The sequence below is a fragment of the Rhinatrema bivittatum genome, chromosome 2, assembly GCF_901001135.1.
Source record: "Rhinatrema bivittatum chromosome 2, aRhiBiv1.1, whole genome shotgun sequence".
NCBI classification, from domain to species: Eukaryota; Metazoa; Chordata; class Amphibia; order Gymnophiona; family Rhinatrematidae; genus Rhinatrema; species Rhinatrema bivittatum.
The window spans coordinates 423,550,542-423,573,025 of record NC_042616.1 but is presented as its reverse complement, the minus strand read 5'-3'; the positions used below and the strand labels follow the sequence as shown (position 1 = coordinate 423,573,025).

At 44.0% G+C, this 22,484-nt stretch overlaps 1 protein-coding gene across 1 annotated transcript in view; it reads right to left on the bottom strand.

The window, feature by feature from the left end:
- Positions 1–22,484, bottom strand: part of TNRC6B (trinucleotide repeat containing adaptor 6B) — an 877,462-nt gene that overhangs the window by 77,375 nt on the left and 777,603 nt on the right. Inside the window, exons 20-21 of the mRNA XM_029590231.1 lie at positions 11,341–11,517; positions 7,428–7,574 (exon numbers count right to left, since the gene is read on the bottom strand). Coding sequence (XP_029446091.1) covers positions 7,428–7,574; positions 11,341–11,517 — 324 coding nt within the window. The remainder of the gene's footprint in view (positions 1–7,427; positions 7,575–11,340; positions 11,518–22,484) is intronic.

The window sequence follows — 22,484 nt, the reverse complement described above, 5'->3', positions numbered from 1 at the left end:
CCCTCTTGAAACTGGTCTGGAAGTTCTTGAGCAAGACCTTCTACCTGTTTCCAAAGGTCACGCTGATACTGGTTCATGAACAATTGATAAGAGTTTATCCTTGAGACCAGCATTGCACCTTGAAAAATCTTTCTTCCTAAACTGTCTAGGAAACGACTGTCCTTTCCTGGAGGCGTGGAAGCATGTGTCTTAAGCCTCTTAGCTTTCTTCTGGGCTGATTCAACTACCACGGACTGGTGTGGTAGTTGAGATTTTTGAAAACCGGGTATGGGTTGGACGAGATATGTGGCATCTGCACGCTTGTTAACTGCAGCTACTGAGCCAGGATGCTCCCACATTCTGTACATTAGCTCTTGAAGGACTTCATGTACTGGTATAGCCAATATCTCTTTTGGTGGATCTATGAATTGTAGCACCTCCAATGTCTTCTGTCTGGTGTCTAACTCAGAAAGAAGCGAAAAAGGTATGGTTTCTGACATTTCTTTTATGAAGGTAGAAAAAGAAAGATCTTCAGGAGGCGATTTTCTCCTGTCCTCTAGTGGTGAAGGTTGAGATAATATATCTTCTTCAGATGAGACATCTACCTCAGAGTCAGTACCAGTGTCCACTGGGTGACCAGATGGTCTGAGAGATTTGAAAGGAATCTCAGGTTGTGGTGAATGTGGTCTCGTAGGTGGGATAATGCCAGAAGGACCAGGTACTGGTTCTGGAAGTGTATCCTGATCCACGCCATGAGGTGTAGTGGAGAAAACCTGGATTAAGGTGTCCAATTTATCCATGAGTGGCTGGAAAATGGAGACTTCTTGACCTGGCATGGATGGTTTTATTGGTGCCGGTACCGGGATCGGCATCGACGGTCCATGCACAGGAATAGCTGGAATCGGCATCGACGGCGGTGGAACAGCCGGAATCAGCATCGAGGGCACCGGTGCCGGAACGGGCGATGTCATCGGTATCGGAGGCGATATCCCTGTCGATACCGGAATCGGTGTTGATGGCATTGCTGGCGTAGAAGGCTGAGATCTCGGTATTGCCTCGATGAATGCGTCTTTGACCGCTTGACATATATATACATCAAGTTCCGCCCGCATGGATGGTGAAAACAGAGCACCCATGGGGGGAGGCGGTAGTGGCGATGCCGGTACCTCCTCAGAGCCCTGAGAAGGTACGGTTCCCTGCGCCGGAATCAGCGGGGATCGCCCTGTCGACGGCTCCGAAGCCGGATCCTCGAGCCGAGGTTTCTTAGTTGTTAAGCCGCTTTCCGTCGATGGCTCACCGGGAATCGGGACGGTAGATGCCGCATGCGGCCTACGGTGCCGATGGCGATGCTTCTCCTTTTCGCGTGCTTTTTCACTACCCGATGTCGATGCCCTTGACGATGGAGAGGGGGAGGAAAGAGGAGCATCTCCCGACTCACCTGGTAGACGCTTTTTTAACACCACTTTTCGAATCGACCCAGCCGGAGACGATTGTGTTGAAGATGGTGGTGCTGGCAAGAGCTGTATTTTGAACAATTGTTCCATTTTCTCCAGCCGGAGACGACGGCCCTTCGATGTCATGGTGGCACATAAGGGACAAGCCCTAACATCGTGGGTCTCACCAAGGCAGAGGACACAATCTTGGTGAGAGTCGGTAATGGACATGTTCCTGGTGCACTTAGGGTACTTTTTGAATCCTGAAGCCATTTTGGGCTGGACAGCCGTCGACGACCAATGACCAGGAACAAAAAACTCGGTCAAAAACGGAACGGAACCGCGAGAAAAGGTAGAAAACTTACCGCGATGGTATACTGAGGGGAGACCCTTGTGGCTGAAGTTTTCTAAACTTTTTTTTAAAAGTTAAAGTTGTGGAGATTTTCCACAGGACTCCTAGGAACCGCGAGGCTAACTGCTTCTCGGAAAAAAGAAGACTGAAGGGAGACCCCTGTGGCAGGGAATATCATGGCATGCTGGGCATGCTCAGTAGGCACTCTGGTGCCAGTCAAAAGTTTCACAGAAACTTTTAAAGACGTTTTCCGTACATAGGGCTCCATTACTGATGTCACCCATATGTGAGGACTAGCATCCTGCTTGTCCTGGGATAAATAAATGTTAGCGGACCCAACTCCATGGGGTGGCGGGTGGGTTTCGTGAGGACTACATCCTGTTGTCCTGGGAGAACACCTGTTACAGGTAAGCAACTCTGCATTCTCCCAGGACAAGCAGGATGCTAGTCCTCACATATGGGTGATTAGCAAGCTACAGGCTGACTCACATTACAACAGGCCAATAGCAGACAACTCGTGATGAGGCACAATAATTGGGGTGCTATTGGCCATGATAAAGCAGCCTGACATCACAGCAGGTGGTTGTGGAAGGAGTTGGGGATTATAGTGGAAGAAACTTTTCAAGACAGGTTGGCCAAAGGCAGAATCTTGACAGACTTTCATTGATAAGTAGTAGGGGGCTGCGAATGTGTGACGACAGCTACAGGTTGCAACTTAGCAGATGTCTGCAATTAGTATTGAATGATAGTGTGGTACTGATGTTGTCATGGCCGTTATAGAATGTGCCTGCACTCACCCTTAGAGAGGAAGGACTGGTGCATCATAGCAGAATTCGATACAGTCTGCTAGTCAGTTGGAGGGAGTCTGTTTGCCCACTTGAACTCGCAGCTTGTCTTTTGTCAAAGAAGGAAAGAGTTAGGTGTAATTCCTATGGAGTGTAATGTGGTCTAGACAGAATGCAAGTGCACTCTTACAGTCCAAGGAGTGGAAAACCCTCTTGCCCTGGTAAGAGAGGTGTTGGGAAAAAGTGGGCAGAGTATATTCTGAGTAAGGTGAGAGGCTGCGTCTACCATAAGAAGATGAGGGTGAGTACGTAAGACCACTCAGTCACGGAGGAACACAGGGTCGGGTGATTATGGCTCAAGGGTGTGTAACTCACTGACCCTGTTAGCAGAAGTGATGGCTACAAGGGAAAGAAGTTCCCATGTCAGACTGTTAAAGTTATAGGAATGCAAAGGCTCGAACAGGGAACGTACGAGTCTTGTAAGCACAAAATGTAGGCCCATTCTGTAATCAGTGAACAAAAGAGGCGGCTTAATCAGTGGATAACCCATGGTAAGCTGACTCAGAAGGGGTCGAACAGTTAATCGGGCATCCCCACTCCCAAGTGGTACGCCGAATTGGAACTGAGGTGTACCCATGCGGAGGATTGTCTGGAGACCAGAATCTGAGGGTATGTTAGAAAGCGTAAGAGAAAAGGAGTGGTGTAGAAAAAGGGGCTAATATCCTTTTGTATGCGCCATGTAGTAAATCATGCCATTTCGAATGATAAGATTTACGTGTGGAAGGCTGTTGGGATGCTACCAGTACCTGAGAACATCAGTGAGTCTGTGATATGAGACTGACCTGTGAGCAGGCGAATTGGTTATTGGAGTGATAGGTTGAGAAGTATGGGAAAGCATACTAGTCGCGGTCAGGACGTGGGTCTGAGAAACAGTGAACCCCGTCCTGTTGTAGCACAATGAGAGTTTTGGCTATGAGAGGTGTCGAAAGAGACACATATAAGAGGCCTTTGTTGCAGAGCGAGAAAAGGCGTCCATGGGAACGCATTCCGATACATGTGTAGGGAGTAGAATCTGTCCACCGTATGATTCGATTCGGACGCAGAGGGCAAGGTTGGCTGACCTCAGCGCTAGAAGATTTTTCTCGCTCCACATGTAGTCAGAGACCATTCGAGAGGATGGAAACATCTATGGAGAAGGTCTGCTAGTGCATTCGGTAAGTCTGTTAGATAAGTGGCCCGGGAATACATGGAGTGTGCAAGGGCCAAAGGCTAGAGCTGCGCAGCTTCCTGGCAGACCAGCTAAGAGGTTGTGCGTGCTTGTGTGTTGGAATACCACATTGCCACTATGCTGTCTGTATGCACAAAGGTTTGTTGCAGAGGCAGTATTTTAAGGCATAAAAGGCATAACTCATGGCTCGAAGCTCCAGGAAGTTGATGTGAAACTCTGTATGGAGCGGAATAGAAGCATATTGGGTTGGGAAGATGTGGATTCGAACTCTTCAACCCTAAGTAAATGCGACTGTGACCAGGACCATCTGAGGATTTGGTTCTGGATCAGTAATATGGATCAGGGATGAAAGCGGTTGAACAGCTTAGAGCCACTGATATTTGAAAATCCACTGAATCTTACTCATAGCCAGTTTGGGCATATGAGTGAAGTGGATAGTAAAAAAAACCTCGTGGCCCATCAATGAAAGAATTGAGGGGCTGAGGATATATTGCATGCGCGCAGAGATGTGTTGGAATTTGACAGGATGTCTGCGCGGTTGTTGGCAGGAAGTTTGTTGCGACTGTAGCATCTAGAACTGCTCCATATGGGATTTATGGTAGTTAAACAGAAATCCCAGGTAGTAGATTTATAGTGAGTCATGGAGAATTTAGAGCTCCTTGCTTGGATTGACTCCTATTAGGCAGTTGTCCATGCAAGGAAAAGTGTGAATGATGTTTTGCTCCGTAGAGAAACAGCAGTCACTGCTAGGCATTTGGTGAAATACACAAGTTGTGGAAGCTAGTGCGAATGGCAGAACTTGGCATTGGAATGTTGTTGACTCAGTATGAAGCACATAGAAAGACTAGAGGAGAGAAGCAACCCACTTACTGCGGTAAGGGAAGCACGGTGATGAGAGACACCATTTTACCTGTCCCTTCTGAAGAAAGTTGTTGACATTTCTGAGGTCCAGGATAGGCGGAGAGCATCTGCTTTCTGTTGAAAGAAGGAATAGTGGGATTAAAAACTCCCCCATCCCCCGTGCCTTGTAGTGTCCGGGGGACTGTACCCCAAGCCCTGGTACTAAGTGGGATGGCTGCTCTGATATCCGGCAAGGTTGAGAGAACTGGCGGAGCTGATGTAATCTGGATATCAGCTGGTCTCCCGCAGGAGCGTGAGCGGCAAAAGTCTTACCCGCATCTCTGTCTGCTGTGCAAGAAAACATCGAGAGCTGTCGCCAGGTCTCGAGGTGGGCTTGCAATTGAGACAATGTCTGCTGGATCTTGGGTCTAGCAGATCAGCTAATGTATCTGGGACTTTAGGCCATAATTAGGAACCAGAAGCCAGAGTATTATCGAGTACAGAGTCCCTTTGCTGGCAACGGGAGGACGTCTCGATGCAATCCCAAATTATTGGTAGAGAGGTTCTCTTGGTGTTGTGTCAAACATAGCTGGCAATAGCGATATGTGACACTAATACGGTTCTTGGAGAAGAATACGACCTAGAACCTTCCGAAACCATGTGGCCCGATTTAGTGACCAGGTCTCGATGGGATTGTTGCTGAAGCGGGATTAGAGTACTTACCGTCCTTCGTGGTGGATCGCAGAAGGACGAGTCAGTGAATATAGACAGCTCCGTGGATTTTGGGAGGCATCGAGGACAGCCTGAGGGACGTAAACATCCTGCTCAACTCTGTAAGCTGGTATGGTAGCGAGGCTACAGAGGAGACAGGCTAGGCTTTACTGGCGCTTCCACGTTATTTTGTGGTGGCTCAGCACCCGGCACCGGTGTCGGTGGGGAATGCCTCGGGTGCAGAGGAGCATAGGACTCATGAACCCGGGCCCGCTTCGCAACTGGCTCAATGGACATTGATGCCGGTGTGGAATAAGTATCCCTCGGATCTCGGCCCGGTCATTCTCCAACACCGAGGAACTACCACCGATGTGCGGAACAATGGCGGTGGCAGTAGCGATGTCTCCCTTGGCGCTCGGCCCGGTCATTCTCCAGCACAGAGTAAGATGCCACCATTGTCCTGGATTGCATCGGTGGTGGATGGTCACCGTGCCGGTGACTGTAATTGCCACGGTGCTTGGCCCGGTCTTTCCCCAGCGCCGAGATGGATCCCCTCGCTGTCTCGGATGGTGAGGGGTGACAGACTGTCACCATGCCTGCACTGCTCCTGGCACTGTCTAGTGCCCTAGGATGATATGGGGCTTTGGTTAAGTAACCGAAGTATGGAGCATTTTGTTTAGTCAAGGGCATTGTGTTTAGGTGCTCCGGTAGTATTGACTGTTTCGATGGCGGCATTGAAGGCGGCACCGATGGAAGTGTTGATGGCACGGGCGGAGCACCGATGGAAATGACGTGGGCGGTGACACAGATGGCATTGGTGGTATGGATGGCGTCGACAGCGTCGACACAGGCGTTGATGGAATCGACCCGGGCATGGATGGCGTTGATGGCATTGACGTGGGCATCGATTGAGTTCATGGAGGGATCAGTGTCATCGATGTGGGCATCGATGGAACCGAAGGGGGCATCAATGGAATCAATGCTGGCATCGATGAAAGCATCGATGGAGGCAGGATGGCATGGATGGAGGCACAGATGGTATCGATGGGGGCATCGACCGCAATGAAGGCACAGAGGGAGTCGATGGAGGCATGGATGGGACGAGAGCATCAATGGCCTTGACAGCGGCTCTGGCGGCAACGGTAACCGTAGACATCCCTATCCCTCTAGCCCCAATAACCCGGTGGAAGATCGCAGGAGAACACTCGCAGGCTTTGTGGGGCTAACTGAGGATGAAAACATAGGGAGAAGGGAGGCCGCAATTCGATTGGTAAGCCGGGGAAACTGTTAGTGAGGTGACAGGAACAGACCAAAAAACAGGGCATAGTACTCACCGAGCGTTGATTAAATGTACATGAAGGGAGACCTGTGTAGGGAAAAATTATTTGTGAAGTAAAACTTCAGGTGTTTCTGTGAGGAAAAGTTGTGAGAAATTTCTCACAGAGCTCCTGAAAGCAATGCTAACTGCAGCATGGAAAAAAGAAGACTGAAGGGAGACCCCTGTGGACACAGAGATAATAGCATGCTGGCCATGCTCAGTGCACTCAGTGTGCCAAAGCTTTCTAGAAACTATGACAAAGTTTTCAGTGATAGGGCTCCATCCAGTGACGTCACCCATATGTGAGGACTACCATCCTGCTTGTCCTGGGAGAATAACTGAATCCCTATCAACTTGCTCTAGGGTCAATCTTCTGATTGAGAGGTGAAAGGTTCTCTGCTCTTACTGCTCTGCTTCTTTAACTGTGTAAATTTTGTTTTATTATTTTACTATTTTATTTGTTTTACTAGTTTATAATGAAACTTTGCATTTTCTTCTCTTCATTTAATTTTGGAAATGCAAATATTTTTAAATGAATATTTGTTAACTAATGTAAACCGATGTGATATGTTCTCATGAAACTTCGGTATATAAAAAAATAATAATAATAAATCCCTGCATCAATCTCCTAAGCTACAGAGATGTTCAAGGCTTTGTATGTCTGTACCAATCCTCTAAATAATTCACTTAAGTCTTTCCCTTTATGCCTTTCTCCAGAAATGTAGGTATGCTGAAAGCAAGGTTATAACTATCTTTCTCAACCTCTTTTGCTTCCTGTTACCTGTGGAGTTGTCCCGGAGAAGCTGGTGGTCAGTATCCACAATGGGAGATGTGGCTGTACCCCCTAGTACACTTCCAGGGGTCACATAGGGATCAGATTCTGGGTCAATGTTTTGGATACCTTTCCATGGAACTCCTGGTTGGAATTCTAGGATAGGAATAACAGAAATGAGAAGAAAAGGGAAATGTGTTCAAAATAAACAGTTGATTAGAGTTAAGAATATACAATATAAGCTAAGTTAAACTGTTTCACTTATGTTTAGACCAAAAACATTTCTTACCAATAGTAAAGCAAAATTGCTTACCTATAATATGTGTTCTCAGAGAAGAGCAGGATGATCAGTGGGTGATGTCATCCGAAAGCACAGACACACAATATTTCCTTAAGAACTTCAGGAAAAGCTTTACTGAAGTTTTACTGGGCATGATTAGGTTTTTCTGTGCAGCCATATCCTTGGATAGCCCTCTCATGTCATATACTTAATTAGCAAATGCATAAAAGCAATTCTAGCAGGGAGAAGGTAGTCTGTGTGACTGATCATCCTGTGCTATTCTTGGAAAACACCTGTTATAAGTAACTAACTTTGCTTTCTTTGAAGACAAGCAGGATGACCAGTTATGCATGTGAGAATCCCAAATTAAGGAACGCCTTCAACAAAACAATAGGGAAAAAAATGACAAGACCACAGATGGGCGGTAGTAACTTTTTTTTTTTTTTGGAGTAAAAACAGTTTGTTTTTACATTAAAAAAAAAAAATTACAAAGAAAGTAACCTGGTTTAGTAAAATAGGCCCTAGAAAGGATGGAGTTAGACTCTACCCCTGGAAAAAACCATGGAGGACAGATGGCCCAAACCTACTATAGTATTGGGAATCAGTGTCTGAACATTAATGGGATGCAAAAGTATGGACTGAATTCCATGCTGCAGCCTTGTAAATCTCCATAGAGGCCATTGAAGCCACCACGGCTCTAACATTAACAACCACGACATGCCCATTTGAGAGTCCATTCTGCCTAGACATAACAGGAGGAAATATAATCTGTTATCTAATTAGAATGTCTGGTTACTACAATCCCAGATCAGCTGATATAAAAAAACCCCAATAAATTGGGTGGTTCTTTTATGGGCTTTGGTCTGCTCAGATGGAAGGCAAGAGTTTACTTGTAATGCAAACCGTGCAGGGCTTGTTCATCTCTATGAACATGTGGCTTGGGGAAAATATTGGGAATACAATTGACTGGTTAAAGTGGAATTCCCACACAATCTTAGGTAGTAACTTGGGACAAGTGCAGAGCACTACCCTGTTATGATGAAACTTAGTATAAGGTGAATAAGTTCACCTTTGGGCTGCAATGACCATCACCAAAAGAGTAACCTTCCACATTAAATACTTTAGCCCACAAGAGACCAGAGGCTCAAAGAGGGCTTTCATTAGCTGGGTTGAAACCACACTGAGGTCCTATGATAGTGGGAGGCTTCAATTGAAGCAAGAATGCTTCTGAGAACTAAAGGCTGAAGAGATACTATTTCCCTTCTACATGTTGGTAACAAATGCCAATAGAACAGAGATGTACCTCAACAGAGTTGATTTCAGGTCAGACTCAAAGATATACAAGGTACTCAGGCAGTTGTAGAGGCCAAGATAAGGGATCTGGGTCTTGCTTTTATGCTACATGGAATACGTCCTCCATTTAAACTTATACCTGGTGGATTTTTTCCTAGAAACCAGAAAGACCTGAGGCACTTCATTGGAGAATCCAAAAGAACAAATTATTTCCCATTCAAAATCCAGGCCGTGAAGACTAGAGACTGGTTGTTGGGATGAAAGTGTGTATGTTGATTGTGTGATCAGGTATCGGGCACTTGGTGAACATGACTGGATTCCTGATGGATAGATCATGGAGTGGAAACCAAATTTGTCTCGACCAATATGGAGCTAGAGTACTGTAATTCCTTGGTCTCTTCTGAGTTTTATTAATATCTTCCCAATCAGTGGTATCGGAGGATTTGCCTACAGAAGACCTGCCCCCAATGAAGGAAAAAATAATCTGATGCTAGTCTGCTCTCGAATCCTCTGCTGTAACAAGAATGTTAGAATCTTCCTGTTCAGAAAGATTGTGAACAGATCCATCTCAAATTTACTCCACTTGAGAAATATGCTACATGCTGATCTAGGGAACCCACTCGTAAGGCTCTAAAAACTGACAAAGTTTGTCAGGAGTATTTTTTTCTGCCAGGTTCTTCAGGTCATCCCATAAGATATGGTCCAGTTCCATATCTCATTGTACTGCTGTTATCAGAGAATAATTATTTCAGGTAAGCAACACCTTTAATCAATTTAATATATTCTGAAATCAAAGGCTGACATATCTTCCGTGATGCAGTACAAAAGAGCTATTAACTATGGCGTACAGTTTCATTATGCCAAAATGTCTTAAAAATATGAAAAAAAATATATAAATGAGGAAGATTTCTCTGTGCAAAGTTGTGATGCCCATTTTTGCTAAAGGAATTTGTTGATATTTTATTGTATTTTGATTATAATGTTGCGACCTGCTTTGAGATTTCTTTTGAGGAGGGTCAGTATATTTGTATTTTACATCAACTGTTTCCTGACCCACAAAGAAACCATTCTTTTCTTCCCTGCTTGCTCAGGTAGAACAGACTACCTGATTGATTGTATTAGGTTGTTTGTTGGCCATTTGATCTCTGAAAAATCTTTAAAGTATTAACTATAGCCCACAGCTCCAGAAAACGGATGTTATCTTTTTTTCTTGGAGAGACCAAGGGCCCTTTTTAAGAAGCTGTGCTCTAAATAGGACACTGGGACATAATGGGTTAACTGACACCATAGTCAATGCTGAGGTGCTTGGTACTGGCAGCTCCACTTGTTTGAGGTGCTGGTATGGAACTGAGTATCCTTCTATTCAGTTCCCTTTTAAAGGCAGCAGAGGTCAACACTGGAGAGACATCAGAAGGAGAGGAGCTCCTGGGTAGCCAAAGATGATGTACTGATGGCAGTGATTTGTAGCCCTGGAGACTGAGACTGCCAAGTTCTGTCTGGAAGGCAGAACTCACCTCATGATACAGCTGCTTGGGTGGACAAATGGCTAGAGATATCTCCCTGCTCTCAACTTATGTATTGAAAGATAGCAATGCTAAGACTTTGGTGCTTTTGCCCCCTGCTCAGTGTCAGCTCTCTTCTGGTCTGAGCTCAATCCAAGGAAACCTTCTCATGGGCCAAGCAGAAAGAACAATAAATTTCTAACTCCTAGGCCTGTGCTTCAGTCTCTGCTTCTAGGATGAGTGGTGCTCCCTTGGTATTAAATGATTGCCAATGTTTGATGTGGCTTCTTGGTACTGCAAAATGGATGCCTTCGCTGTCTGTGAGAAAATACCAGGTAATTCCAGTCTCCAGAGCTTGACATCCTTGGGTAGCATTTTTGAGCAAAAGGCCATAAAGAACCCCTTCACCAATAAAATAATAAAACTTCAAATTGCTAATTAATCTACCTAAGAAACCATGAGACAAAAATACGGAGAAAGTACCAGATGTGGCTAGTCATGAAAAAGAGAAAGTTAAGCTGTTTAGGGGAGATGTGTCTGAATGCTATAGTGAACAAAAACAGATTGAGAGAGATCTGTGTGGCAGCAGCTGCACAGCAAATCCCACCATACCCAGAAAATCTTTTCAAGAAGGCTCCATAAGAAGTTCCACATTGGTGCTGTTGAAAGACATTACCCACATATGTGAAAGGTTATTTTGCTTGTCCTCAGGGGAAATATTGTATATTGCAGTACAAACTTAGAGGACATGGTGATGACATTTATGTATCTCCATTAAAAATTGCGAACAAATAGTATCCTGCATAACGTTATTGCCACTAAGATGTTCTATATTGCTGTGGAATACCTGGAGGCCAGCTAGCATTGCTGGATTTGCTTCCAATCTTGCTTGTTGGTGGAGATTTGGCAGGCAACCAGCTGTCACATGCAGGACCAGTGTGATTGCCCAGTGGGTCACCCGAGATCATATCATACTGGTTGTAGGGTGATCCTCCTCGGGGTTTTCCAGGGGGCATTATAGTGCCTGGGATAAAGCAGAACCAGGCAGATTAAACAATGCCATTAAGTAAAAATCATTAAATATTTCTTTATTCCCTATTCAGAAACGTTTGGCTTCAACTGCCAGTTGCGATCCCAAATGAAGCCCTCCCCATCTCTTACCCGTTTTTTGAGCCAATTGCTTCTTGTGAACTGAAGTATCTATGAATGTTATATATTTGGTGGTGGTCACTTAAGCTCAATATTGATGAGCTCCAGGCCACAGTGAATAATCCACTTTCTCTCAAATTCTACGAGGACAAGTGATGCTCTACATATTCAAAATTCATGACTGAAAGGGAGTCAGATTTCTGCCTTAACCAGTCAGCCATCCTTATAACATTTTCCCCCTCATAACCACAAAGAACAAGCAATCCTCCTTAGTCTAGAGCAGAGGTTCTGAAATTGGGGAGTGGGGAAGGGGACACAAAATGTATCTTTGTAGGTTTGGGGAGAGCTATAGCAGCTGCCAGTAGAGACTCAGAGGCTAATGCAAGAGTCTCTGTAGCACAGTTCTGTGTGGGACCAAGCTGAAGAGTAGTTGCTGTGGCATTCTGCATGGGGTTAAAGTATGGAGAGCATCTGGCAATGAATGATAGGGGCTGGGTTACTGTGGGAGATGAGAGAAAGGTGAGTATATAATGGAAGCAAGAGTATGGAGGAGCAGTTGGCAGGGGTAGAGACGAAAGAAGAGAAAGAAGGGTGAAAGGTCTGAGAAGATGGGACAGATTATATATATCTGAGACAGAACTTGAGACAGGAACAAAGTGAGTTGAAGGGACTCAGACTTGGAATGCATTCCAAGACAGAATGAGAGGAGCAGACAAATACAAAGTTTGAGAACAGAAAAAGGATGGCATGCTGCCATGCACGAGATCTGGGTTTGATTCCCGAGCCCTTCTCTGCTTATCAGGCTGGCTGAGACTGGGGATGCTGTAGAGACTGCTTTAACTGTCTCTGGAGGAAGTCCCCAGTCAACATGCAAAGGCAAAATACCTAGTCATCAGACTCAAAATGCATGTGTATTAAGTTTCAGAACAGAGCTTAGTAGTGGTATCTGGCCAAGGACTGTCACTCTGATGACTTGGCAAGACGGGTTGTGGAAAGACTGTTAAAAATGGGAAAAAAAAACCCTGGGTAGCAACAAATGAAGGCACTGTAGACTCAGTAAAGGCTGGCTCAGGCCCAACAAGAAGCTGAAATGAGCAGGAGGAAACTGATGGGCCAAAAAGAGAGAAAGTAGTTACTTACCTGTAACAGGTCTTCTTCGAGGTCAGCAGGATGTTATTCCTCACGTATGGGTGACCTCATCAGATGAAGCCCCGACAGGGAAACTTATGTCAAAGTTTCTAGAACTTTTTGACTTGCCATACACTGAGCATGCCCAGCATGCCCTATACTACACATCCACACGGGGTCCCTTCTTCAATATTGTAACACATTAAGATCATGAGAGGTCTTGAACAAGTAGATGTGAATCGGTTACTTACACTTTCGGATAATAGACAGGACTAGGGGGCATTCCATGAAGTTAGCAAATAGCACATTTAAGATTAATCGGAGAAAATTCTCTCTCACTCAATGCACAATTAAGCTCTGGAATTTGTTGCCAGAGGATGTGGTTAGTGCAGTTAGTGTAGCTGGGTTCAAAAAAGGTTTGGATAAGCTCTTGGAAGAGAAGTCCATTAACTGCTATTAATCAAGTTTACTTAGGGAAAAGCCACTGCTATTAATTGCATCAGAAGCATGGGATCTTCTTAGTGTTTGGGTAATTGCCTGGTTTGGCCTCTGTTGGAAACAGAATGCTGGCCTTGATGGACCCTTGGTCTGACCCAGCATGGCAATTTCTTATGTTCTTAAATCAAAAAACAGGAGAAACTCCTCCACGGAGTGGCGGGTGGGTTTTGTGACCTCTATCATCCTGCTGTCCTCGGAGAACACTTGTTACAGAAAAGCAACTGTTTTCTTCAAGAAGCAGGATGATAGTCCTCACATATGAGTGAATTCCCAGCTACAGGCTGTCCCCCAACATAAAAGGGGACCAAACACCCAACCAAGTGCCAACAGGCACAACAATATTGGTTTTGTTGGTAACAAGAGGGGGAGACAGCCTGAACCCAAACAGGCCCTAGGTGGGAGAGAGTTGGGTTCTACACCTCAAATAGATTCCAAAGGACAGATTGGCCAAACATACTATCGTGTCGGCCATCCCCATTCCAAGCAATAGTGAGATGTGAATGTGTGGAGAGAACTCCACGTCGCAGATTTGCAGATCTCCTCTACAGGAACTGCTTGCAAATGGGCCACAGATGCTACCATGGCTCGTACAGAATGAGCCTTGACATGACCCCCAAGATACAGTCCAACCTGGGCATAACAGAAAGAGATGCAATCTGCTAGCCAATTAGATAATGTCAGTTTGGCAACAGCAATGCCCAACCTATTCCTATCAAAAGAAACAAAAAGTTGGGTGAATATTCCTTGAACCTCTGTCTGGCTGCTGCAGCTCCACAGAAGACAGACTGAAGAGGGAGCCCACGTGGACGCATGGTATAGGGCATGCGAGCATGCTCAGTGTGGCAAGTCAAAGTTCTAGAAACTCCATCTGATGATGTCACCCATGTGTGAGGACTACCATCCTGCTTCTCATCTGAGAATCTTAGTCTAGACTGTAAAAGATCTCTCACTTTCTATATGAATAGGCTCACAAACTTAGGTGGTATATAGCTTTATGCTTCTTTCGACTCAGTTTTCCATACATAATGGGGTCATTGATGGGTGTTGTCTAATATATGAGACTCTAAATAAATATGGCAACAATGACTGAGCAGATGATATTTTCATGGATTCAAATTGATGGGTCATATGACTTGTGTGCTCTTCTAATGCTTCACAGGCTTCCAGAATTTCTATCTCTGACCACAGAATTGTGAACAGATTGCTTCAGCTACCAATCTGTTTAATAAAAATAGTTATTGATAGCATTACAATCAGACACTTTAATAAATATAGAGAACATTCAACATGTTTAACATGCTTACATTTATATTGTATTTATGTTATGTACTAAAACAAGAGTAATGATGGCAGATAAAGACCAACTGGGCCACCAAAGTCTGCACAGCCAAGTTGCTCAGGTAGTAACTGCTGTTCCATTCAGATTTCTCTCATGCCTTCTGTTAAGGGTAGTAACTGTCGCTTTGTGCAGGTTACTCCAATGCACCCCTTTCTTCACTTCCAAAATCTAGCCTCTAGGGATCCGCAGTGTTTATGTCATGCCCTTATGAATTCATTTACTGGTTTCATCCTTGCCACATGCTCTGGGAGGGCATTCCAGGCATCCACTACCCCTCTCTGTGAAGAAATATTTCCTGATGTTGGTTCCGAGTCATCCCCCTGGAGTTCCATTTCTTGACCTCTAGTTCTACAGTTTCCTTCCAACAAAAAAGGTTTGAAGCTTGTGCATCATTAATACCTCTCAGGCATCTGTAGGTCTGTATTATATTTTCCCTGCATATATATTTAGATCCTTCAGCCTCTCCTAAGTCTGCCAATACAGACCCCACACCATATTGGTTAATGCAACTTTTTTTTTTTTTTTCTAATTTATGCTATCAAGTTTTGGTTTTTTTTTAATTAAAAGGGAAGAAAAAGAAACCCATGTTCCACTCCCTCCTAGACAGGTACATAGAAATTAGTGAGATATATCTCAGAATATCTCTGCATATCTGGGCCCCACAATCTTTCACCAACATGCCCATTAGTAATCCTCTCTTTCAATCTGCTTTAAATATAAATTCCATAATTTAGTATAATCATGGCTATTTTTCAATCCCGACCGTCATAAGTTTCCCCATCATACCAATATGCCAAGCTCTTATGACATATCAAAATTAGGTGCTCATACTCTGAGTTTGGGATGGGTTTTGTTGATAAAGTTTTATATGTATTTGATTTATGTTAAATGTTTTTCGGCTGATGTTATCTACTGATAAATACATCAATACATAAAATTAATGTACATTTATTGATGCTTTTTAGAATGTATTTGCTATATTTGGTAACATGTTGAGTTCAAAAACCAAACTCTTCAGGAAGCAGCTATTTCACAATTTGCAGCTATCAGTAGTTGCTTTACATATTGGTCATCTAACAAACATAAAAGACAAAGGTGTATGTTTGTTTTATTTTATGATGCCTTACTTTGTTTTAATTGGTTAGTTTTAATTTTGTTGGTTAGTTATTTTTGTATGATGTTTTTACACCACTTTCGATGTTCTCTTTTGAGGCTGGGATTAGAACTTTTGTAAGTATATAAACCCTAGGGTCCCATTCTAATGCAATTTTTGTTATATCCTTAAATGCTTCTCATATTTCATGACAATAATTCTAAATTTTGGGACACTCCCTCTCTGTCCATATTCCTGCTAGCAGTCCTTTTTATTTCAAGCCCTGGAACATTCTGTAATACTTCAGGCCACCCATGCTACCACCACCACCAGTGCCAACAACTCTGTATCCCTGAACTGCCTTCGGCACACGTGTACATAATCCAATCTTAAAGGGCCTGCGGTGGGAATAGCTCTGTGGTGCACACAGATGATATCACCAAGCCCGCACTATTTAAAGGCTAGCTGTACAACAGTCAGATGGCTCAGTTACAGGTCCTCCTTTATTCAGCTGGTATTTGTTGCTTGTCTAGTTCCTGCCATGCCTTCATTCCTGCCCTGTCTCAGTTCCTACCTTGCTTTGTTCTTTTCCTTGCCCTCCACTCTGGCCTTGCCTTTCAGTTTCCTTTCACCTGACCTCAAGATACTGACTTGGACCGTCTGCCTGGATACCAATTTAGCCTGATTGTCGCCTACCTTGACCTATAAATCAAAAGATGAGCTAGGAGTGGATAGAAGAGGGCTGGGAGGGAAATACAAATACACCAACTCCTGGCTTTTGCCTGCTTCTGATTAGCTATTTAATACAGACACACAAACACATTAAAGAATATACCGCAACAGTTAATTTTCATAAAAATTTTTAAGTTCTAAAGTTTCTCATCAGAGATTCTTATTTCTTGGAAATGTAAATTTCTTGTATTTCTCTCAAGTTGCCCTGCATATCTAAAGCCTTTTCTATTTCTAGCAACTATAATCTGGAGATTTCAATCCAGGTGGGAACAGCAGATTGCTTATCAACAAGGAAGAGAATTCCTTCACTAAGTTTAATCTTGTTTAGTCTGTCTCTAGGGACTTTTGTTTTCAGTTATTTTATTTTTCCTAGGAATTTTAATGTTATAACAAAAAAAAAAATCCATGGAAAGTGACTTATAACAGTAGAATATTTAGTCGAAAAGTTATATTTCCACTGATTATTTAAAAAATATAACAAATTCCCAGAAAAAAATAGAATAAAAACTGAAAACGAAGGTCTCTCTCATATTCAATATGGGGTGGATTTTAAAAGGCCCGCGCGCGCCGGCACGCCTATTTTGCGTAGGCCGCTGGCGCGCGTAAAGCCCCGGGACGCGCGTAAGTCCCGGGGCTTTCGAAAAGGGGGCGTGTCTGGGGGCGTTCCCAAAACGACGCAGCGTTTCGGGGGCGGGCCCGGGGGTGTGGAGCCAGCCCGGGGGCGTGGTCGAGGCCTCCGGACCAGCCCCGGGACCGGAGGATGGAGCGGGGCTGCCGGCAGGCGCGCGCAAAGTTAAGGGGGGGGTGGGCGAAGGAAAGTTCCCTCTGAGGCCGCTCCGAAATCGGAGTGGCCTCGGAGGGAACGGAGGCAGGCTGTGCGGCTCGGCGTGCGCAGGCTGCCGATTTTGCGCAGCCTTGTGCGCGCCGACCCCGGATTTTATAAGATACGCGCGTATCTTATAAAATCCAGCGTACTTTTGAAGATCTACCTCTGTATGATTAATAAGTGGGTTTAAACTCTCAAGGTTCCCTAGATTTTTTTCTTATAAATTCAGTATACTCTACTGGAATCTCTATTTGTCAGTTGTTTTGTATATATTAACCTACTGCTTAATAAGCATCCCCTTTTAATTTTCAGATTACATGCATAATACATAAAACTTGGTACTCCCAACACACCTTGATCTCAAGAGCTATACATTACTGCTCTAGCCATATATAATCAAATTTCTGCTTGAAAGTTTTTCTTGGTCTTAACTGGAACTGCAATAGGCAATTTATGAAACAAATAATATAACCTGGCAGCACATTCATTTTTACACTGGCAATCCATCCTACCCAAGAAATTTCATATTTCTCCTATTTTACGAGATCCTTAAAAAGGAGTCAAGGGAGGGGGTAGTTAGCTTCAAATATACCCCCCCTTTTTATTTTTTTAAATCTCAACTCAGATAAGATCAATTCTGCTTCACACTCAGTATCTTATAATAAATTAATGTTCAGAGGTTTTGAATTTTTCACATTAATCTTAAATCCTGGCACCCTCCCATGTTTCTCTATTTCCTTCATCAGCATGGGCAAGGAAAAAATGGCTTAGCCAAATGAGCATGGCATCAGCTAACCGATATTTTGTAGTCATTTTGCTCCTGTATTACTGAAATGGCCACACAATGTCTTATCCCTCTGGGCCTAAGGTTCCATTACCAAAGCAAATAAAGTAGGGGAAAGCAGGCAGCCCAATCTCATACCTCATTCTAAATGGAAATTCTCTGAATACCCACACCAGTGATTTTAAAACATTCTGAATTATAGTAATATAGCAAATGATGGCAGATTAAGACCAAAATGGTCCAACTAGTCTGCCCAGCAATTTTTTTTAAGGCAGTAACTGCCACTATGTATGGGTTACCCTCAAGCTTTCTGTTAAGGGTAGAAATTTATAATTTAGAGATCCATATTAAAATGATTTTCCTAATCCTATTTTCCACAGGACTCCTAACATGAATGTCCTATGCATCCTATCAAAATGTTTTTTCAGTGTTTATAGATAATATTGATGGGATCTTTTTTTTATCTGAGTTGCTCAAATTAATGTTTCTAAATACTGTTCCCAGACTGCTTTTTTTTTTTTTAAAATTAATCTCATCTGATTTTAGTGACTCAGTATTGGCTTGAGTCCTGCTAATCTTCCAGTGAGTATCTTTTCCAAAATTTTAAATCCACATTCAGAAGTTATATTGTCCTATATTTATCAGAATTTATAGCCTACATTTCTACAAAAAGCAACTAAGGAGAGTTATAACAAAACATCCAATTAAAATTCAAGATAAAACATGACCCACATCCAGGATGGTCTTCAATACCATTATCCTAGTTAATCTTAGACTTTGGCATAGTCAAACTTCTTAATAAATTAACAACCAATTCTTTACAATTTTTATAAAATTCTGCAGCAGTTCTGTCAGTGTAGAGATGTATCTATTTTTAAGCTTTTCAAAAAATAGAATGTTGTAAGGATTTATATATAAAAAGGATGTGCATTTGTATATAAAAGGATGAGTAAGTGGGGACTGGGAGGTTCTTGACCCTGACAATCCTGGAGGAGAGGGGTGGGATAGATGGGGCGCAGAGGGGCAAAACTGTTAGAATATTGATCCCTAGTCAAACCCAAAAGCCACCCCCACAATCCTTCAGCACTTTGGCCCAGAGCAAGATACACAGACAGGGAAAAATAAGTGAAGCAGTTATGAAGGACTGCATCAGAATGTGCCTTCAAAACCATCTCCCCAACATTTCCAAAATCAACCCACCAATACACTCCCACACACACCCTTACAGTACTCTAGCCTATATCAACACAGAGAAAGGGAAAACCTATTGAAGCAGCTGGAATTCACCCACACAACACACCTCCCCCCCAGCAAACCCAAAACATACCTACACTTACATCTGTCCAAAGAGACAAGGAAAATAACTGATGCTTCTCAGTTCCCCACCCATCTTCACACTTTGTCATATCCACAAAGAATATGTCCCCACAAACCCTTTTATACATATAACCCAGTCACAGAACTCCTACCCACAACCGCTTGCATGCTCTGATATACATACATACCCATACCCACCTCATATATACACAACCGCAACATACAAACTCCCTCACCACACCTACCTGCATACAGCTATACTTTTCCACACCTCACAACCCTCTACAAGCCCCCACTCACACATCCGTTCAGCCCATACAAAATCTCCAACACACAGTCCTATACCCTTCATATACCACCTCTACACATGCACACACCCCTACCTGCAAAATGAGTGATGCATTTTGTGCTGAATTATTACTTATACTGATATATACTTATACTGATATAGGAAGTATTGCCTTTTTCCACCCAAAACAAAGCTTGTCAGTTGGAGAACGGAATACTGAAAAACTAATCTCTCGGAAGAGTACCATCAACAAAAGATCCAAGCAAGATAAAAAATCAGGTATTTACCTAAACAAAAAGAGCTTGGGCATTCATCAGAATAGATCAATTTCCTTGCTGTACCATGCATCTTTCCTGAGAACAGCCTAGAACTACAAGTCAAGTAGACAGATTGGCTTCTCAGGGAGGAAAGACTAAAGGTGTGAGGCTTGTAAGCCCTTGTGCTGTGGTGTGGTTAATGCTGCCTAGTGAGCAAGCTCACTAGGCCCATGCTGCCAGCTTGTGAACTGGCTCTAGTCTGGGACAGATTGGTGCTTTGCCTGACCCAGCCCTGTTCTTTGCAGGTTCAGCCTTTGGTTTCAGGGGATGGCAGGACCTAGGTGGGCTCAAAGTGATACAAGCGAGAACCCAGAGGTGGGCCAAGAGTCAAGGCAGGCAGCAGACAGGGTATAGTCAAGTTATGAAGCAAGGTCAGGTCCAGGCAGCAAGCAAGAGAAAAGACAAAGTCCTTAGCTGAGGTCAGAACCAAAGAATCAGGCCAAGGCAGAAAGACATGGAAAGACTAGGCAAGACAAGATGGACGAGACAGGACTCAGAGGACAAGGACAAGACAGGTGGACAGAAAGAGACAGACAGCAAGAGAAGAGCTAGGCTGGCGGGGCAAGACTTGAATGAAGCAATGCTACTGCGCAACACAACTGCTAAGGCAGGAGACCTGTTGCTGAGGCACCAGCTGGGGTTTAAGTCCCCAGCCAGCACCGACATCTTTTCCTGGCACTTCTCCACTTTCCCACTACGGGGCCCTTTGTCAGCTGATTTGCGCACCTGTGGAGGTGGTGGACCAGCAGGAAGACGACATGGCAGCATCCAGCCGCACAGCTGTTGGGACTGAGTGAAGCTGCTCGCAGGGCCTTCCCAGGGGCAGCAAAACATAACTGTACCCCCTCTTCTAAGCCCCCTCCCCTCGGCTTCTGGGGAGAACATTGATGGAATAGCTTTACCATCTAGGGAACTGGAAGGTTAGACATAGGTTCCAGAGGAAGTTCTAAGGAGCCTTAGGATTTGGAGAAAGGCAAAAGGGTATCAACCTGTTAATCCTCTTCTGCAAGAGTGAATCCATTGAAGAAGTGGTGACATGATACGGGGTCTCTTGGTTATGTTGAGTGAGGACAGCCCCTTCCTCAATGGCAGTGGATTCTACCTTCAAGATGAAAGGTTTTGAAGAATACGAGGAAGAGGATGTCGATGCTTTGGACCAGGAAGAGGAAGGTGAAGTGACATCACCAGTAGATTGTTTCCGTTTAGGCTTCGGTGGTGACGGAGTCTTCGGTGACAGATGATTTTGACTCAATTTTGGTTTTGTCGAAGTCGATGGAGATACTTTAAAAAAGAGTTCCATCTTCTCCAATCGGGCCCTGCGGCCTTTTGGAGTCATTTGCGAACAGCTTGTACACTGTTGCACGTCATGAACCGGTCCTAGACACAGAACGCACACATTGTGCGTGTCTGTGATGGACATGGTTCTTGGGCACTCAGGGCACTTGCAGAACCCGGTGGCTATGATGTTTGAAAAAAAAAATATGGTCGCGCGATCGGTGATGTCGGATACAGTTGAGGAAAACGTCCAGGAAGAGACCGGAAAACGCCGGTAATAAACTTACCGATGTCAACGGCAGTCAGTGGTCGATGGGGGACCCTGGGATAGAGAAAAATTTGTTTAATTTTAAGTTTAAATTCCGTGAGGAAAAATTGTGAGGTAAACTCACAGAGCTCCAGAATCCGCGAGGCTACTGCTGCGCGGAAAAAAAAAAGAGACTGAAGGGGGACCCCTGCTGGATCAGGGTTGGTGCCATGCTGGGCATGCTCAGTGGTACCAGTCAAAGTTCTAGAAACTGACAAAAGTTTTCCATGATTGGGCTCCATCCTGATGTCACCCACTTGTGAGGACTACCATCCTGCTTGTCCTGTGAAAATATATTGAAATTGCTGGCCCAATGTGCTGCAGCAGTCAAAAAAGCAAACATTATTATTAGGAAGGGAATGGTGAATAAACAGAAAACGGCAATGCTTCTGTATCGCTCCATGGTGAGACCACACCTTCAGTACTGTGTACAATTCTGGTCACCGCATCTCAAAAAAGATATAGTTGCGATGGAGAAGGTACGGAGAAGGGTGACCAAAATGATAAAGGAGATGGAACAGCTCCCCTATGAGGAAAGGCTAAAGAGGTTAGGGCTATTCAGCTTGGAGAAGAGATGGCTGAGGGGGGATATGATAGCGGTCTTTAAAATCATGAGAGGTCTAGAATGGGTATATGTGAATCATTATTTACTCTTTCAGATAATAGAAGGACCAGGGGGCACGCCATGAAGTTAGCAAGTAGTACATTTAAAACTTTTTCATTCAACGCACAATTAAGCTCTTGAATTTGTTGCCAGAGGATGTGGTTAGTATAGTTATTGTAGCTGAGTTAAAAAAGGTTTGAATAAGTTCTTGGAGAAGTCCATTAACTGCTATTAATCAAGTTGACTTAGAGAATAGCCACTGCTATTACTGGCATCAGTAGCATGGGATCTACTATCTACTTAGTGTTTGGGTACCTGCCAGGTACTTGTAGC